Raw genomic sequence first — 14,774 nt, 5'->3', positions numbered from 1 at the left:
TCTGGAAATGGCCTGAGTTAAGCTGCAGGAGCCCTTTCCCTTCAGGCATTTTGGTTACTTAAAATATCTAAAGATAGCGTATGGACAGAGCTCCAAGATTATATTCCTGTTCTGTCCCTCTAAAGTACCCCTTCCTGTTAGATTTCTAGGCTTTGTTTGTTCACTGTGCTTACATAAAAGAGACTCCTCTGGGGAAAAAAAAAAAATCCTTTCATTGCTTGCAGGTAAACTTGAGATTAAGGAATTTCTCATAAGCCTGTTTTTCTTGCATTTTCTGGGAATGAGACACATGAGAGCTCTCTTCTTCCAGAATAGCCCATTCTTTCAGTAGCAGAAGCCCTCTGCTAGGCTCTTCGGTATCTGCGGCTGTGTTTCAGGGCAGTGAGGTGCATGTTAATAGGCTTGATATTTTCTTTATTCTCACCCCCCCCCCCCCCTTGTGTTTGCTGCTAGGTTTGTCTCCAGCCCAGCAACATCCCACCCCTGTGCTCCTTGGAGCTGCAGCTTGCTTAGCTACACCCCTGCCTGCCTGTCCTCACCACCACCCTGCTTCAGCTCTCCCCTGGTAACTGCCCCAGCACTGCAGTTGCCCCACCCCGAGACCCCTGGCGCCCTCTTCCAAGACAAGGGCCTTCTGGGCTCCCCCTGGAGCTGCCTTTCTGTTTCTCCCTTCCTTCTGAGGTGCTTGCTATCTCCTCCATCCACACCCTCTTCTTGTCTCCTTGCCCACACTTCTTCCCTTGGACTTCTTTTCCTTCACTCCCCATGGGTGTTCCTCAAGGGTTGATCCTGGGATCTCTGTCCTCTTTTTCCTTCATCCTTGTGGAGAAAACCCATGTTTCATAAGGCTCTGCTGCTGCCACTCCCCCACCCCACCCCCCAATCCCTGCCTTGACATTAGGCTTTCTACCGTCTCCCAGGTACTTCTACTGGCCAGTTCAGTCCTTGCACCCCTGCTCCCCGCGCTGCTACAGGCAAACTTTTCCTCAGGGTGGGGTTTGCAAACTATAGTTGACTCCCTGCCTATTTTTGTGAATAGTTTATTGGAATGCAGCCATGTGCATTTGCTCATGTATTTTCTGTGGCTACTTTCGTGCTGCAGCCACACAGGTGAACAGTTGTGACAGAGCCCTGGGGAACCAGCAAAGTCTAAACTGCTGTCCTTTTTCTCTGGCCCTTTAGAGAGGAAGTTTGCCAATCTTGCTCTAAATGTCCTGGTCTTTTCACATTAGGGCTTTGATGGCCTTATTTCCCCATGTAAGAACACATCAGTGGCTCCCCCATGGTCTATGTAATTAATTTCATCTGGGGGGAGGGCTTGTAATTTAATGATTTTCTCTCACTTATCCTGCTTGTCTATACTTCTCCACACACCCAACCCAGCCACTCTAACCAGGTTCCATCCCCTCTGCTTACCTGCCCAGCCTTCTCCTGCTCTTTCCCACTCCAGAACTTCCCCTGCACTATCGTGTATGTCTGAGGGAATGCAAAAAGCCGTCCTGCCTATCCTCTTACGCATGTTCTCCTTGTTCTTTGGACACTCAGCTCAAGCCCTGCTGCCTTCATGAAGCACTTCTGAAGATGAGCCATCCTGTTCGTGGCCTTACTGATTTTCCTGTGTTACCTGTACTGCCCTATTTGGCCCGTTCAGGGGGTAGTATGGTGAAACTTAGCAATGTGAACTCCCCCACACTTGTTTAAGACCCTGACCTGACAGGCCCACTCTCGTCTTGCAGTCCCTTTCTTTATGAATTTTACTATGAGCCATCCCAAGCCCGTCTACTCTTCCTTGCTTCACCCTTCAGTGTATAAGAACTATGGACCCTGACCACGAAAAATACCCCCAGCTGTGTGAATCTTCTCCAAGCCCACTGCCCCTCCCTTCGATCAGGTTGCTGTCATTCCTTCACAGGGCTACTTCTCAGCGGTATTCCTGAAGCTGGTCTTTTTTTCCCCTGGGTGGAAGCACAGATTTAAAAAAACACTCATTCTCAGGGTCGCACAAGTACAGAGTTGGCTCCTGAGAGGGACTACATCCCTGTATGTTGTGCTCCAAGCCCCTCGGGCAGCAAGTGCCTTGTCCTGAGCTGGATCCGCCCCCTCTATCCGTCCCCACTGCAGTTGATCCTCCCCGTAGTTTCTGGAATGATCTTTTCCGGCACTGATGATGGCCAGTCTGTTTTATAGTTTCCCAAAGGATAAAGGCTTTGGATTGACTCCAACTTGTCTTCTATCCTGGTCTCTTGTCACTCTTGTCCCCAAACATGAGCTCTATATTCCCTTTATCCTCAACTACCAGAAGTCCCTTTGGTGTGCTGTGCTCTGACACAACTCCAGAGCTTTTAACTGAGCCTTCTCTCCCTGGGAACATTCCCTTCTTACCTGGAGGATTCTTACTCATTGGTCACAACCCAGCATGATCTACCTTCTTTGGGAAGTTTTCCAGAATTGTGTGGAACTAATTAAGTTGCTCCTTCCTTTTTTCCCCTTAAGCACAATGTGCTCACCTTAATTAAGCATGCTTTTCATTTAATGGTAATTAATTTTCTGCATGTTTTTAATCTCTCAGGAAACCAAAGGTTCAAGGCCCCAGTTTTATATTAAAACTTTCAAGAAGTTTTTTAAAAATACTCTTGTCTAAGCCCTACCCCAGGACCAGAGCCTCTAGGGGTGACCTAGGCATCAACATTCTTTTTCTGGAAGCTCCCTGGATGACTATGATGTGCAGCCATCATCTGAAAGCACCATGCTAGGCTGTGAGCTGCTCAAGAGTGAGGACCATGCCAGTTTCATATTTGTGGACCTCTCCTCACTGCTCTTCTTCCCTTTCCCCTGTCCTCATTCCTCCAAAGGTACCTGACTCACAACAGGAACCCAACAAAGAGCTGTGGACTTAATGACTACCTCCTCATTGTTGACTCAGTGACTGAGATTTCAGAAGCAAGGGTTCAGTCCATTACCACTTCTCTTCCTCAGCACAGGCCTGCAGTGGGGGAAGTTTCCAGAGAGAGGGGTCCTGTTGGTGTGGAACTGATAGGGGATCTCATGGTGTAAATCATAAAATGACTATCTGTAATGCTCTTCATTCCTAAGACTTGTGTGTTTAATGCTTTGATCACTGAAGAGGCTGTAATTGCCCTTTTTAGGGGCTTCCAGAGCTATCCATATAAAATATATTTGAACATTTCTTCCCATTATCCAGTGGGTTGGGTTGGGCTGCATACTAGCCATTTGAGGAAGGATGTTAGAGAAGACTGGGCTTCCTTCTTAGGACTCTGCTTCCTCCTTTGGCTCTCTGGATTCGGCGGATTCGGCAAGAGTGTCTCTAGGCCTTCAGAAGCTGTGTCGTGCCCAGGGAGACTTAGATAACAAGTAGTAAATGCTGCTCGATGTGGCCTTACCTGTCTGTACAAGCTGCTGCTGCCATCTCTGCTCCAACCAAAGGACTTAAATGTCAGACTTCCCCAGTGTAAAAGTCAGAGATGGGCTGTAGACCGCAGCTGATATTTACAGTTCTTTCTAGCGAAGGTGAGCTAACTTTTGTTGCAGATGTTCTCCATTGCAAATTAGGAGGATTTTTCTTTTTCATTTGTACATATGCCTTGGATATTATCGCTTTCCTCACTTGTATTTGATTTTGTGCAAGTCCACAGATGCATTCGAACACGTGATGGCCCTTCTCTGTGGCTACTAAAAATAGTAATTGGAAAATTATAGGGTTGGGTAAGAGAAGCCCATTAATTATTAATTACTTAAATTAATTAAATTTGAGCAATCACTTATTATTTACTCATTTGACTAGTTTAAAATTGCAAAAGAAAAATAAGTCTTTGAGACTTAAAAAAACTACTTAAGTCTTCCAATACTGTTTCAGGCGGTGTCTTTTCACAACTTGAGCCAGGGGAGCCCAAAAGCTGTAACTGTCTTTGTATACCAGCTGGAGCCCACTCGCTTTCATCCTGTTGTCTCTTTTCCATCATCATTTCCTTCGCTTCTTTTCTTTCTCTTGCACCAGTAGTAATATTAGCATTTCAGGACCTTGCATAAAAAGGGACCCTGCTCAAAATCCCAAACAAAGGCTCACTCACCTTACTAGAATCAGGAAGTCTGTATGTGTCCTCATCTGGAGGGCACCTCTCAGTGTTACTGGCCCTAGACACTTTCCCTTGAGTTGGCCTGGCCAGAGAAGATGCAAAGACCTTTCAGTGTAAGAAATATTAGGCCAAATCCTGCTCTATTAACATGCTCCTCTTTGGTAAGTGGTACTTTGTGGAAGATAAGAGTCCTGCGTGAAAAAGTTAGTTTACCAGCCAAAGTCTGAGATTATGTCTAGTGCTGTCTTCCATCCAAGTATGACAGCCAAAAAAAAAATCTAAAACTTGATCATAGACTTCAGAAACAGTAGACTTATCTGCATAAGTATCCAAATAACAACAGTCTGGAATCTGGCCTTTTCAAGTATATCCCTACAGAAACTATTACTAGGGCATAGCTATGGCCCAAGTCAGTCTTCTCTTTCAGCACAGCTTTACTTTTTTTCCTTTTAATTGAAATGTAGTTAACATACAGTGTGACATTAATTTCAGATGTACAACCTAGTGATTGGACAACTCTTTATAGGATGCTGTGCTCCCCCCAAGTGTAACTACTATACAGCACTATAGAGCACTATTGCAATACCACTGACTATATTTCTTATGCTGGACCATTCATCCCTGTGACATATTCCTTCTATAACTGGAAGCCTGTATCTTTGACTTCTCTTCACCCACTTTGTGAGTCTCCCTACCTCTCTGTCCCTGGCAACCACCAGTTAGTTCTCTGTATTTATGGATCTGTTTCTGCTTTCTGTTTGTTTGTTTGTTTGTTTTGTTTTTATTCTGCATATGAGTGAAACCAAATGACATTTCTCTTTCTTTGTCTGACTTATTTCATTTAGGATAATACCCTCTAGGTCCATCCCTGTTGTTGCAAATGACACAATCTAATTCTTTTTATGGCTGCATAATATTCCTCTGTGTGTGTGTGTGTGTGTGTGTGTGACATCTTCTTTATCTATTTGTGTATCAATGGACACCTATGTTGCTTCTGTATCTTAACTATTGAGAATAATGCTGCAATAAACATCGGGAGGTACATATATCTTTTCTTAGTGCTTATTTTTATTTTTCTTTGACTTAAAAATTTGTTTTATCCTAAGACAACCCCCTTATAAAAGGTGACTATGATCATTACCTCATGGAGATTATTTACCATTGAATTCAGAATACTGCCACAGAATAATTTTTGTAGAAATCCAACTTGTAAATAAATAGTGCAGTGAATTTTAGAGTAATGCATTAGCCATGGATAACTGAAGTGCTTAAAACAAATTTTAAAAACCTATTCATTAAAAATTTCTATGAGAAAAATACTATATACATTTCTTAAAATTGTTCTGTTAATTTAAAATGTGCTTTAAAATGGCGCTACAAGGAAAAGATGGGCCCCCTTAGGTATTGTCAGAAAGGATCAAAAGCAGTTATTAGCAGAGACAGAAATAGAAATGTGATATTCATCGGGGGAAATGAGGGTATGATTAAATAAATGGAATCGGTCCCCACGTTGGAAAATACTTTAATGAGGAAGTCATGCTTGAGGCCTCTTTTGGTCTTCTGAAAGACTGAAGGGCTGGCCAAGCCTGGCCTGAGCCCAAGCTGTGGTAGGAAGAGTAGTGAAAGCCTCAGGTCACGTTCAACCTCCCAAAAGCCCAGCTGAATTAGAATCTTCATTCAGGTGGTATCTCAATATGGACTCTGAAAAACAATCTGAGGGTTTTGAAGGGGCAGGGGGCAGGAGGTTGGGGGAACCAGGTGGTGGGTATTAGGGAGGGCACGGATTGCATGGAGCACTGCGTGTGATGTAAAAACAATGAATACTGTTACGCTGAAAAGAAACAAAAAATTAAAAAAAAAAAAAAAAGAGTCTTCATTCAGTTCATAGAAGGATCTGAGAGTCACAGCCTGGCCTCTCTCAACATCAGAGGCCTGCCTCTAGCTAGTCCTGAGGAGACATGTCCTAGGGGAAGCACAGAGTTCCTATTTGCCCTTTACATATCTGCAACTGGTATGGGGAGATCTTGCTTGTTCTGTGTCTTTGAAATTAAAATATTCCATAGCCTGCATCTCCTCCTATCAAATATGTATTAGACAAATGCAAACTTGAAGTAAAAAAATGTGTTAGATTAAGTGTTTTAATGGAAAGCACAGCAGACTAAAATTGCTTTCAAACTCTGAAATGCTCACAAATCTGTGGGAATCTTGTCCAGATGCAGCTTCTGACTTCTGTAGGAGTGGAGTGGAGCCTCACAATCTAAATTTCTAGCAAGTTGCCCTGGGGTGCTGGTGCTTTTTGTCCAGAAGTCATACTCTTGTGGAGCAAGAATCTAGAAGACCTGATTTCAAGTACTGGCTTCTCACAGCATTGGTTTTCCTATCCTTATGGACTAACATACCTTTGAATTCTGACCATCTGCAGCATCATGAGGAGTGGAGAACAGGAGGGTGGTCTATGTCAAGAGCATGTATTGCTGCTCTGGGTTTTCCCGGAATCCCCATCAGCACACAGCAAAAACAACATGGAAAACAGCACACAGTGAAAACAACATGGAAACAAACAAGCCAGGAAATACAGCTTGTGTTCTGACAATCCCGGAGTGTTTCCGGTTTTATTCACTCTGTGCCTTTGCTAGCATTCAAAGGTTTGTCTTTAATTAGGCCACACAGTCAATAAATGAATCTTCTTATTGTGCTGTCTGTCTCAAATAAGCTCAAGGAGAGGCTGAATTCCTGTCCATGGCACAGCCAGTGGGACAGGCTAATTACCAATAATAAGCAATGTAGGCTGGAAAGATTGTTATCTTTAGATCTGACACATATTCTTAACCAGAATAGAAGTGAAGATACAACTTGATACTGTATTTTGTTTTGGTAAACCTATTGCTTGTGGAGGAATTTAATACCATCTCAAAATCTTCCTTATCCTTCAAAGTCCTCTCAGATAGCCCCTTCTCAGTGAAACCTTCCCAGAGTCCAGTCAGAGTTACCGGCTACCTCTTGTCGCCTTGCTCCCACTTATGCCCTACTGGCGTGCATACCTCATGGTTGGGCTCCTTCTGTTGTGTGTCTGAGGTCTCCCTCACTGAATTATGTGCTCCTTAAGCCATTTGGATGGAATAGAAAGAGTTCAGGGACTTAGAACCGAGGTCCCTGGGTGTGCATTCAGCACTGCCCTGTCCTGGTCATGTGTCCCCAGGAGGCCATGGAAGGTTTTGATCTGGCTGTTCCACTCTGTAATGTCCATGATCAGATGGGGTGTTGGGAGGGTAGTGTGAAATAGTGGGTGTGCCACTTCTGGCTTGGACTGGGCACCAGATAAAGGTTTGCTCAGGCTCTGCCTGGGTGAGCTCAGGGATCGTGACTTATCAATCCTTGTATTTCTAGCACTTCAGGAAAAGTTAGGCCAAGTGCATGCTCAGTAAATTCTTTATAATTGAATTTGACATTATCTTTCAAGGAGGTTGTGGTGTATTAATTTTAGGCACAGAAAAAATACAAGATGGGGAAATAACTGTTTGGTTTTCCCCTGGTAGCTGATAGTGCATGCTTTTCTGAAATAAATGAAATGTGTCTTGAAGTAATTATTAAAATTCTGACAGAGATTTATTTCTGGTTTGCTAAGTTCAGAAATCTTATATACAACAGGAGAAAAGATAAATATTACACAGAACAAAGACTGTTTTTTTAAAGACATTTATTTATTTATTTATTTGACACAGAGAGAGATCACAGGTAGGCAGAGAGGCAGGCAGAGAGAGCGAGGGAAGCAGGCTCCCTGCTCAGCAGAGAGCCAGTCTCGAGGCTCCATCTCAGGACCCTGAGATCATGACCTGAGCCGAAGGCAGAGGCTTAACCCCCTGAGCCACCCAGGTGCCCCACAAAAACTATATTTAACAGGAAATTCATAAAGATTATCCATTTTTCTATGCAGTAATAGGTATAAACTTTTTAGAAGAATTAGAAAAACTGATAATAGTTACCTTTGGGAAGAGGGTCAAGGGCAGAGGAGAAGGAAACTTTCATTTGCTATATTTCTATGTGCTTTGAATTTTTGGCCATGTAGGCATATTTGGGTTGTAGATATACATACATAGAAATATATATATATATATATATATATATATATATGTGTGTGTGTGTGTGTGTGTGTGTGTGTGTACACACACACACACATATATATATGCACACATATATACATATATGTGAGTGGGTGTGTATTACGGATATCTGGAGGAATTGAAGGATGGGCCATTTTTATTTTAGTCTTTTATATATTAAAACCTCTAATGAGTGTAATTTGGGGGTGGCTTAAGTACAAAATGCTAATGATAAATGTGGGTGCTCTGCCCCTTGTCAAGTCACTGAACCCTCACCATCACAGAAGTCAAGGGCAAACTCAGCTCACTCAGCCCTTCCTTTGTCTGAGCTTTAAGAACTCCCAGGGTGGGGCTGTGTTCTCACACTACTGCCAGTTGGGAAAATCTAGAAACCAGTTATGAGTCCTTAAAGTGCTGGAATCATCTCTTCATAAATCCATGATCTGGCTTTGTAAAGATGAGACTGCAGGTGACTGCCTAGAATAAGGAGAGTGGTAAGATATAGAGCCCAGTCCAACAGGAGTACCATCCCTCCTACAACCAGAAATGCAAGGGAGTTGCCCTAGTTGCCCTTCTTTGGAACATAGCATGTCCTTTTTTCTTTAGAGCTGGGTAGAGGGGCAGAGAGAGAAAGGGAGAGAGAGAATCTTAAGCAGCCTCCACGTCTAGCTTGGGGCTGGCTGCAGGGCTCAATCTCACAACCCTGAGATCATGACCAGAGCCAAAACGGGGTTAGATGCGTAACCAGTTGAGGTACTCAGGCACCTCCATAGCATGTCCTGTTTAGCAAGATACTGGGTGTTCATTTTTCCTTGGCACTCCTGAGCTGTTTTCAGCATTGACCTGCTTACCTCCCACCAGCAGGTGGGGATGTGCCTATTTGGAGTATCTGAGAACAAATGGCTCACCCCTTGTCATATGCTTGTGTAGAATGAAGCAGCATTTCCCTGTAGCTTCTGCCCATGATATTCAGCTACCCTGGCCTTAACTCTGATTTTGTGAGTTAAGAAGGACACACTTCAGAGACCTTTTAAACAGTGCTTTCAGTTCTGGGTGGTACCACCACATAGGGGCCGGGGCAGACGGGGATGTTTTCTTGGCAGGGCATCCAGGATTATTAAAGGAATTGTAACCATGTTGCATGAAGAACTGCTGATGGGCTGGGATGTAGTCGCCACTCACTTTTCTGTGGTCAGATCGTTCGATTCTCTGTGCGAATGAACTGGGTTCCATAGTATTAACCTCAAGGGAGTGTTGTAAGGAAAAAATACATTAATTCATACAAACACTTAGAGCTGGTAAGGGTTCAGCAATTGCTAGGAACTGGTTTTTGTCCTTGGGGCTGGAGGTACAAGAAGGATTCCCACATCTTTGGACTGCAGCGGCCACAGTCCCCCTCCTGATCTAAAGGAGTTCACCTCTGGTTTGTAGGCATTTTTTAAAGTCATAGATATTATTATGAGAAGCTTAGCTATTGATTATTCTTCTGAGAGGCTTGAGTAGCTGATTTGAGCCCCTTAAGCTATAAATAAGAGATTTGCTGCGTATGCATTTCCCTGTGTGAATCTGTCTCCTTTGGGAATTCCTTTGCCTTGTGCTGATACATTATTTAAATTGTCTTGTAACCATGCACTGGGCTTTGTGATATGAGTATCTTCCCCCCCCGCCTTTGAGAAGGATGCTCTGTGTATGATTAGCCCCATAATAAAGAGAAAATTGTCATTCCCCACCAAGGCAAAGGACCACTCACCCCTTTGCAGCGTTCCAGTCTGAATAAAAATGGCCTCTATATTGTCTTACTGTACAATTGTGCCAACATTTGCCATTCACTATAACTGCCTACACTCAGCTATATACAGAATAGCATCCAGATGTCATTGATGTCAAGGTCATCAGACTTTTCCAGGTATTCTCCTTCTGGGTCTCGTATTGATCCATTAACTGTGTGTTAAGCAAATGAATTCAGGGTGAGTGTTTAAATAGGATATTTCCCAAACTAATCTAAGGCAAAAAATCAATGTGTTTTTCTAACTTGTGTCTTAGATGCTGCTGAGTATCTTGAATGTGCCTTTGAAAAGAACTATTCAAGTGGTGATTTGGTGAAGCTGGGGGAGCAGAAATGGATGAGAGGTGTAGTAATAGCTTTGTAAATACCTCACCCAGATATAACAAACTTCCATTTATTAATTATGTCATTTCCCCTAGACATTGCACACCCTTTTACAAACATCTCTGAAGTAACTTTTGCCATACCTAGTACGATTTCATCTTAAGAAAGATTTTGGACAGGGATTCTGGGGGCCTGGTTTTTTAGATGAAGCAAGTGAATTAGAAAATTCACAGGGCATCTTGGTGGCTCAGTCATTTAAGGGTCCGACTCTTGATCTCAGCCCAGATCATGATCTCAGGGTTACATGCTGGGCATGGAGCCTACTTTAAAAAGAAAACAAAAGAAGAGGAAAGGAAAGGTGTACTCACAGTGACACCAAGAGGGACATTGATCTAACCCTTGATTTTCCATTTGTTTCCACTATGGAAGTAAAGCCAGCCATGATAAGTTTAACAGCTCCCAAACTGCAGCAGTTATTTTTCTTCTCCTTAGGCTCCTCCTTAAGCTTCTGATGCCAAGAGAAAGTTTTTCCTTATAAGCAGAGTTTGAGACTATTTTAAGATTAACTCTTGCGATCTCTAAACCCACCTTCCCTAGCTTCCCTTTCCTCCCCAGGGAAGGGCCAGGGCTTTTAGGAGAAACTAGGGAGAAAGAACCTATGGAATCTTCGAGGGAGCCTGTAAGAGTTTGGCCTTGGCCCCATCATCTGCTACAGGCAGAGATTTGAAGCAGGTTGGGGGATCCACTTTGACCAGGAAGTCCTTGACTCAGTCTCTTAGCCTTGTCAAGTGCTAAGCTGGACATTTATATGAAAGGCAACATGCCGTGAGTCAGACTCCAGGATTGCCCAGTGTGGAGACTCCTTGTGCCTGTCCACTATGTACCAATTCTCATGAGCCAAGTGAGAATATCACTGTTTTTTCTTTTACCCCTGTCCTTGGTTGTGACAGCTAAAGGTAACCCACAGAGCTTACTTTCCAGCTTGAAAGGTGATTTGTGTATCCAGAAGGATGTATTTTTTTAAAGGAATTTTTTTCCCATGAAAAACACTGAAATGTATTTGTCTCTTGTTCATTTGATCTAACATGCATCATTTACTCCCAGTCTGACACGTTTCTCTGTTTTTTTGTGTGTTGCAGGCAGCATAGTGTACCTTGGGATGATGGCAGGGGCTTTCTTCTGGGGAGGACTGGCAGACAAAGTGGGAAGAAAGCAGTCTCTTCTGATTTGCATGTCTATCAATGGATTTTTCGCCTTCCTTTCTTCATTTGTCCAAGGTTATGGATTCTTTCTCTTCTGTCGCTTACTTTCTGGATTCGGGTAAGCTTTTTTCCCTTCATATCTCATAGTAATGTTTATTCTTCATAATTAAACATGTTCTTCACTCCAGAGGACCTCATTACTGGGAAATTACCCCTTAACACACTTCTTTCCCTATCTTCACATCAGCCTTAGGAACATGATACTGATAAATATATAATTATCAACCGTAAAGGAGAACATACTTCTGTGTTCTTGTGGCTGATTCTGGTAGTATTTTTACTTCTAGGAAATGAGTTTTAGTTTAAGTGGAATCTTGTTTCTAGGGTAGAATGCATTCCTAAGTGTATTTTTCTTCTGAAAATTTAGTTTCAGCAAGAAATAACCCTGGTCCTACGTGTTATGAGCTAGAATAGGTTCAAACTATTCAGGCTTGCTCTTAACTACAGGATGAGTGTGTCTCAAGCAAATGTTATTTTACTGATCTGTGTTAACTGTCTAACTTGGTAGGAAGCCTACTTATTGAGATGTATCATGTTCCATTTGTAAGTTCTTGATTTTTGTTGAATTAATGAAAGTTGTGATGTTGGCCAAGTACAGTAGAGTAGTCCCATACTCTCCCCCTTACCCATGGGGGATACATTCCAGAACCCCAGCAGATGTCTGAAACTGCAGATAGTACCAAACCCTATAGAAACTATGCTTTTTCCTCTACCTACAGACCTATGATAAAGTTTAATTTATAAATTAGACACAGTAAGACATTGACAGTAACTAATAATAAACTAGAACAATAATAAAAATATACTATATATAATAAATATATATAATAAAAAATATATAAATAAATATATACTGTAATGAAAATTATGTGAATGTGGTCTCTCTTAAAATATCTTACTGTACTATACTCATTCTTCTTGTGATGATGTGAGATGATAAAATGCCTATGTGATGAGATGACATGAGGTGAATGAAGTAGGCATCGTGACGTAGTGTTAGGCTGTAACTGACCTTCTGATGATGAGTCAGAAGGAGGAGCATCTGCTTTGGACTGAGGTTGACTACAGGGCGTTGAAACCACAGATAACTGAAACCTGGGAAAGTGTAGCCAGTGTTGTAATCATTATCCCTAAAGAGCTGGAATCACCTGTTGACTCTACAAAGTAAATCCACAGCTGAGGAAACCCCAATAGCTTAATTAGGAGAGTCAAAGATACTCTGCTCTGATATGGAAAAAGTAAAAATACAGAATTTCTATTTGAGAACTTTATTTTCATTAGAGATGTTCTTTCTGAGATATCTATCAGAGGATGAATCAGTAGGAATACTATAAAATAAAAGTAAATAAATGGAGAAAAGAAAGGAGACAGTCCTGGGTTATGAATTTGAAAAGCGTATCAGTTGTGGTTGTTGAGAGTGGAACCCACACAGAAAAACACAGTTTGACCAAAAGAGAAGGTCAGAGAACTGCAGCATGTCTTCCTTAATTAGCTCCAGTAGTACTTTAAAATCAGAACTAAGATAAGAAGGAATATAAGCCATCATAGAGAAAGACTGTATGATCTGGTTACTTCAGGGATACAAACATTTCTGCATGCAAACTAATGGATCACTTTTATGACTCATTCAAAATATTTAGAAAAAAAATTTTGTATCATTTTATGCCACAAGATGAAGTATGTGCATATTAAGATTGGTGGATTATTCACAGATTTTTCTGATGTGTCTTTTCATCTGTTTATAGCCCTTCATATGCTACATTCTGTTCACAGTGGGCACTTGGCAAATACATGACTAAGTTGCCCAAATCAGGAGCCTTCCTTAGAGTGAAGACATTCCCATTGACCAGTCCAGTAAACCAAGAAGGTTGGAAAGTCTGGGAAAGTGTAAAATTATTTTTTCCTTAGGGGAAAAAAATGATCAAAATCAATAATTAGCTTTGTAATGAATAATAGAGAAGGGAGGCTTTCCCTTGGTGCTCAGAGCTCTGTGTGAGATTGCCAAAATAACATGGGTGACCTGGGGAAGTAATTCGGATCATGGATTCAAAGGGCTACAGCAGTGAATTGGGGTGCCTGAGGAAGAACATGTGTTATTTGGGGCTATTTGTTAAAAGACCAGATTCTGAGGGTCCATAGGATAAGACATTCTTGCCATCAGGAAAGGCTAAACCTTCCTTTTACTTTCTCTTACCTATGTAATACCGTGTCAGAAAAAAGCTAATGGCCTAAATTCTGAACTTTCCAGTCCTTTCCATTTACAGTTTTATCGAGGAAATTTCAGTGATATCCATAAACTCAAAGGTACTGGAGTGTGGTCAAATTATTACGGCAGTTTTAATTGCCAATTCTGGATTGTGATGTGGTCAACCCAATTGACTGCAGAGAAAAGGGCCATTATGGTAGCTGCGGAACACTCCTAAACTAATGGACTGTCTAGAAGTTAATTCAAGGGCAGGACAGAAGCAGAGACTGCCTGGGTATATTCATGATATCATCCTCCTCCCCGTCGCAGACAAATCATTCTTCAGCCAGCAGCTCAGGGCTGCTGACTTCTAAATAACGTAATCTACCTGGCAAAGCACAGACTGTGTCTTGCTAGCTCAGCTAGCTTCCATGAATTGTGATACCAGAGGTTAATTCACCGTGCCTTTGCCAAGTTGGCACAAGACTGGGAGTCCAGAAATCCAAGTCCACCCTGCTCCTGCCCTTAACTGGGGACCCTGGGAAGGTCATTCAGGCTTTCCAGACTGATTCTTCTTTTGGGTTTTGTTTTGTTTTTTATTTTTATTTATGTATTTTTGTTTCAACTTCGTATTTAAATTCTAGTTAGTTCACATAGAGTGTAGTGTTGGTCTCAGGGGTAGAACAACACCCAGTGCTCCTCACAGCACCTGCCCTCCTGAATGCCCATCCCCCATCTAGCCCATCGCGCACCCACCTCCCTTCCAGGAACCCTCAGTTTGTTCTCTGTAGTAGAGTCTCTTATGGTTTGTTTCCCTCTCTTTTTCCCCTTTCCCTTTGTTAATCTGTTTTGTTTCTTAAGTTCCACATAGAGTCAAATCATACAGTATTTGACTTTCTCTGAGGGACTTATTTCGCTTAGCATAATACACTAGCTCCATCTGTGTAGATGCAATGTCAAGATTTCATTCTTTATGATGGCTGAATAGTACTCCATTGTTTGTCTCCTTTATCCATTCATCAA

General features: G+C 42.2%; 1 protein-coding gene across 2 annotated transcripts in view; it reads left to right on the top strand.

Annotated features, from left to right (window-relative positions):
- SV2C (synaptic vesicle glycoprotein 2C) overlaps nt 1–14,774 on the top strand; it is a 236,681-nt gene that overhangs the window by 118,210 nt on the left and 103,697 nt on the right. For both annotated transcript variants that reach the window (XM_032335926.1, XM_032335925.1), the window contains exon 3: nt 11,444–11,624. In XM_032335926.1, the coding sequence (XP_032191817.1) occupies nt 11,444–11,624 (181 nt within the window). The remainder of the gene's footprint in view (nt 1–11,443; nt 11,625–14,774) is intronic.

The sequence above is a fragment of the Mustela erminea genome, chromosome 3, assembly GCF_009829155.1.
Source record: "Mustela erminea isolate mMusErm1 chromosome 3, mMusErm1.Pri, whole genome shotgun sequence".
Classification (NCBI taxonomy): Eukaryota; Metazoa; Chordata; class Mammalia; order Carnivora; family Mustelidae; genus Mustela; species Mustela erminea.
Note: the sequence above shows the minus strand (reverse complement) of the source record. Positions and strands in the feature narration are given on the sequence as shown.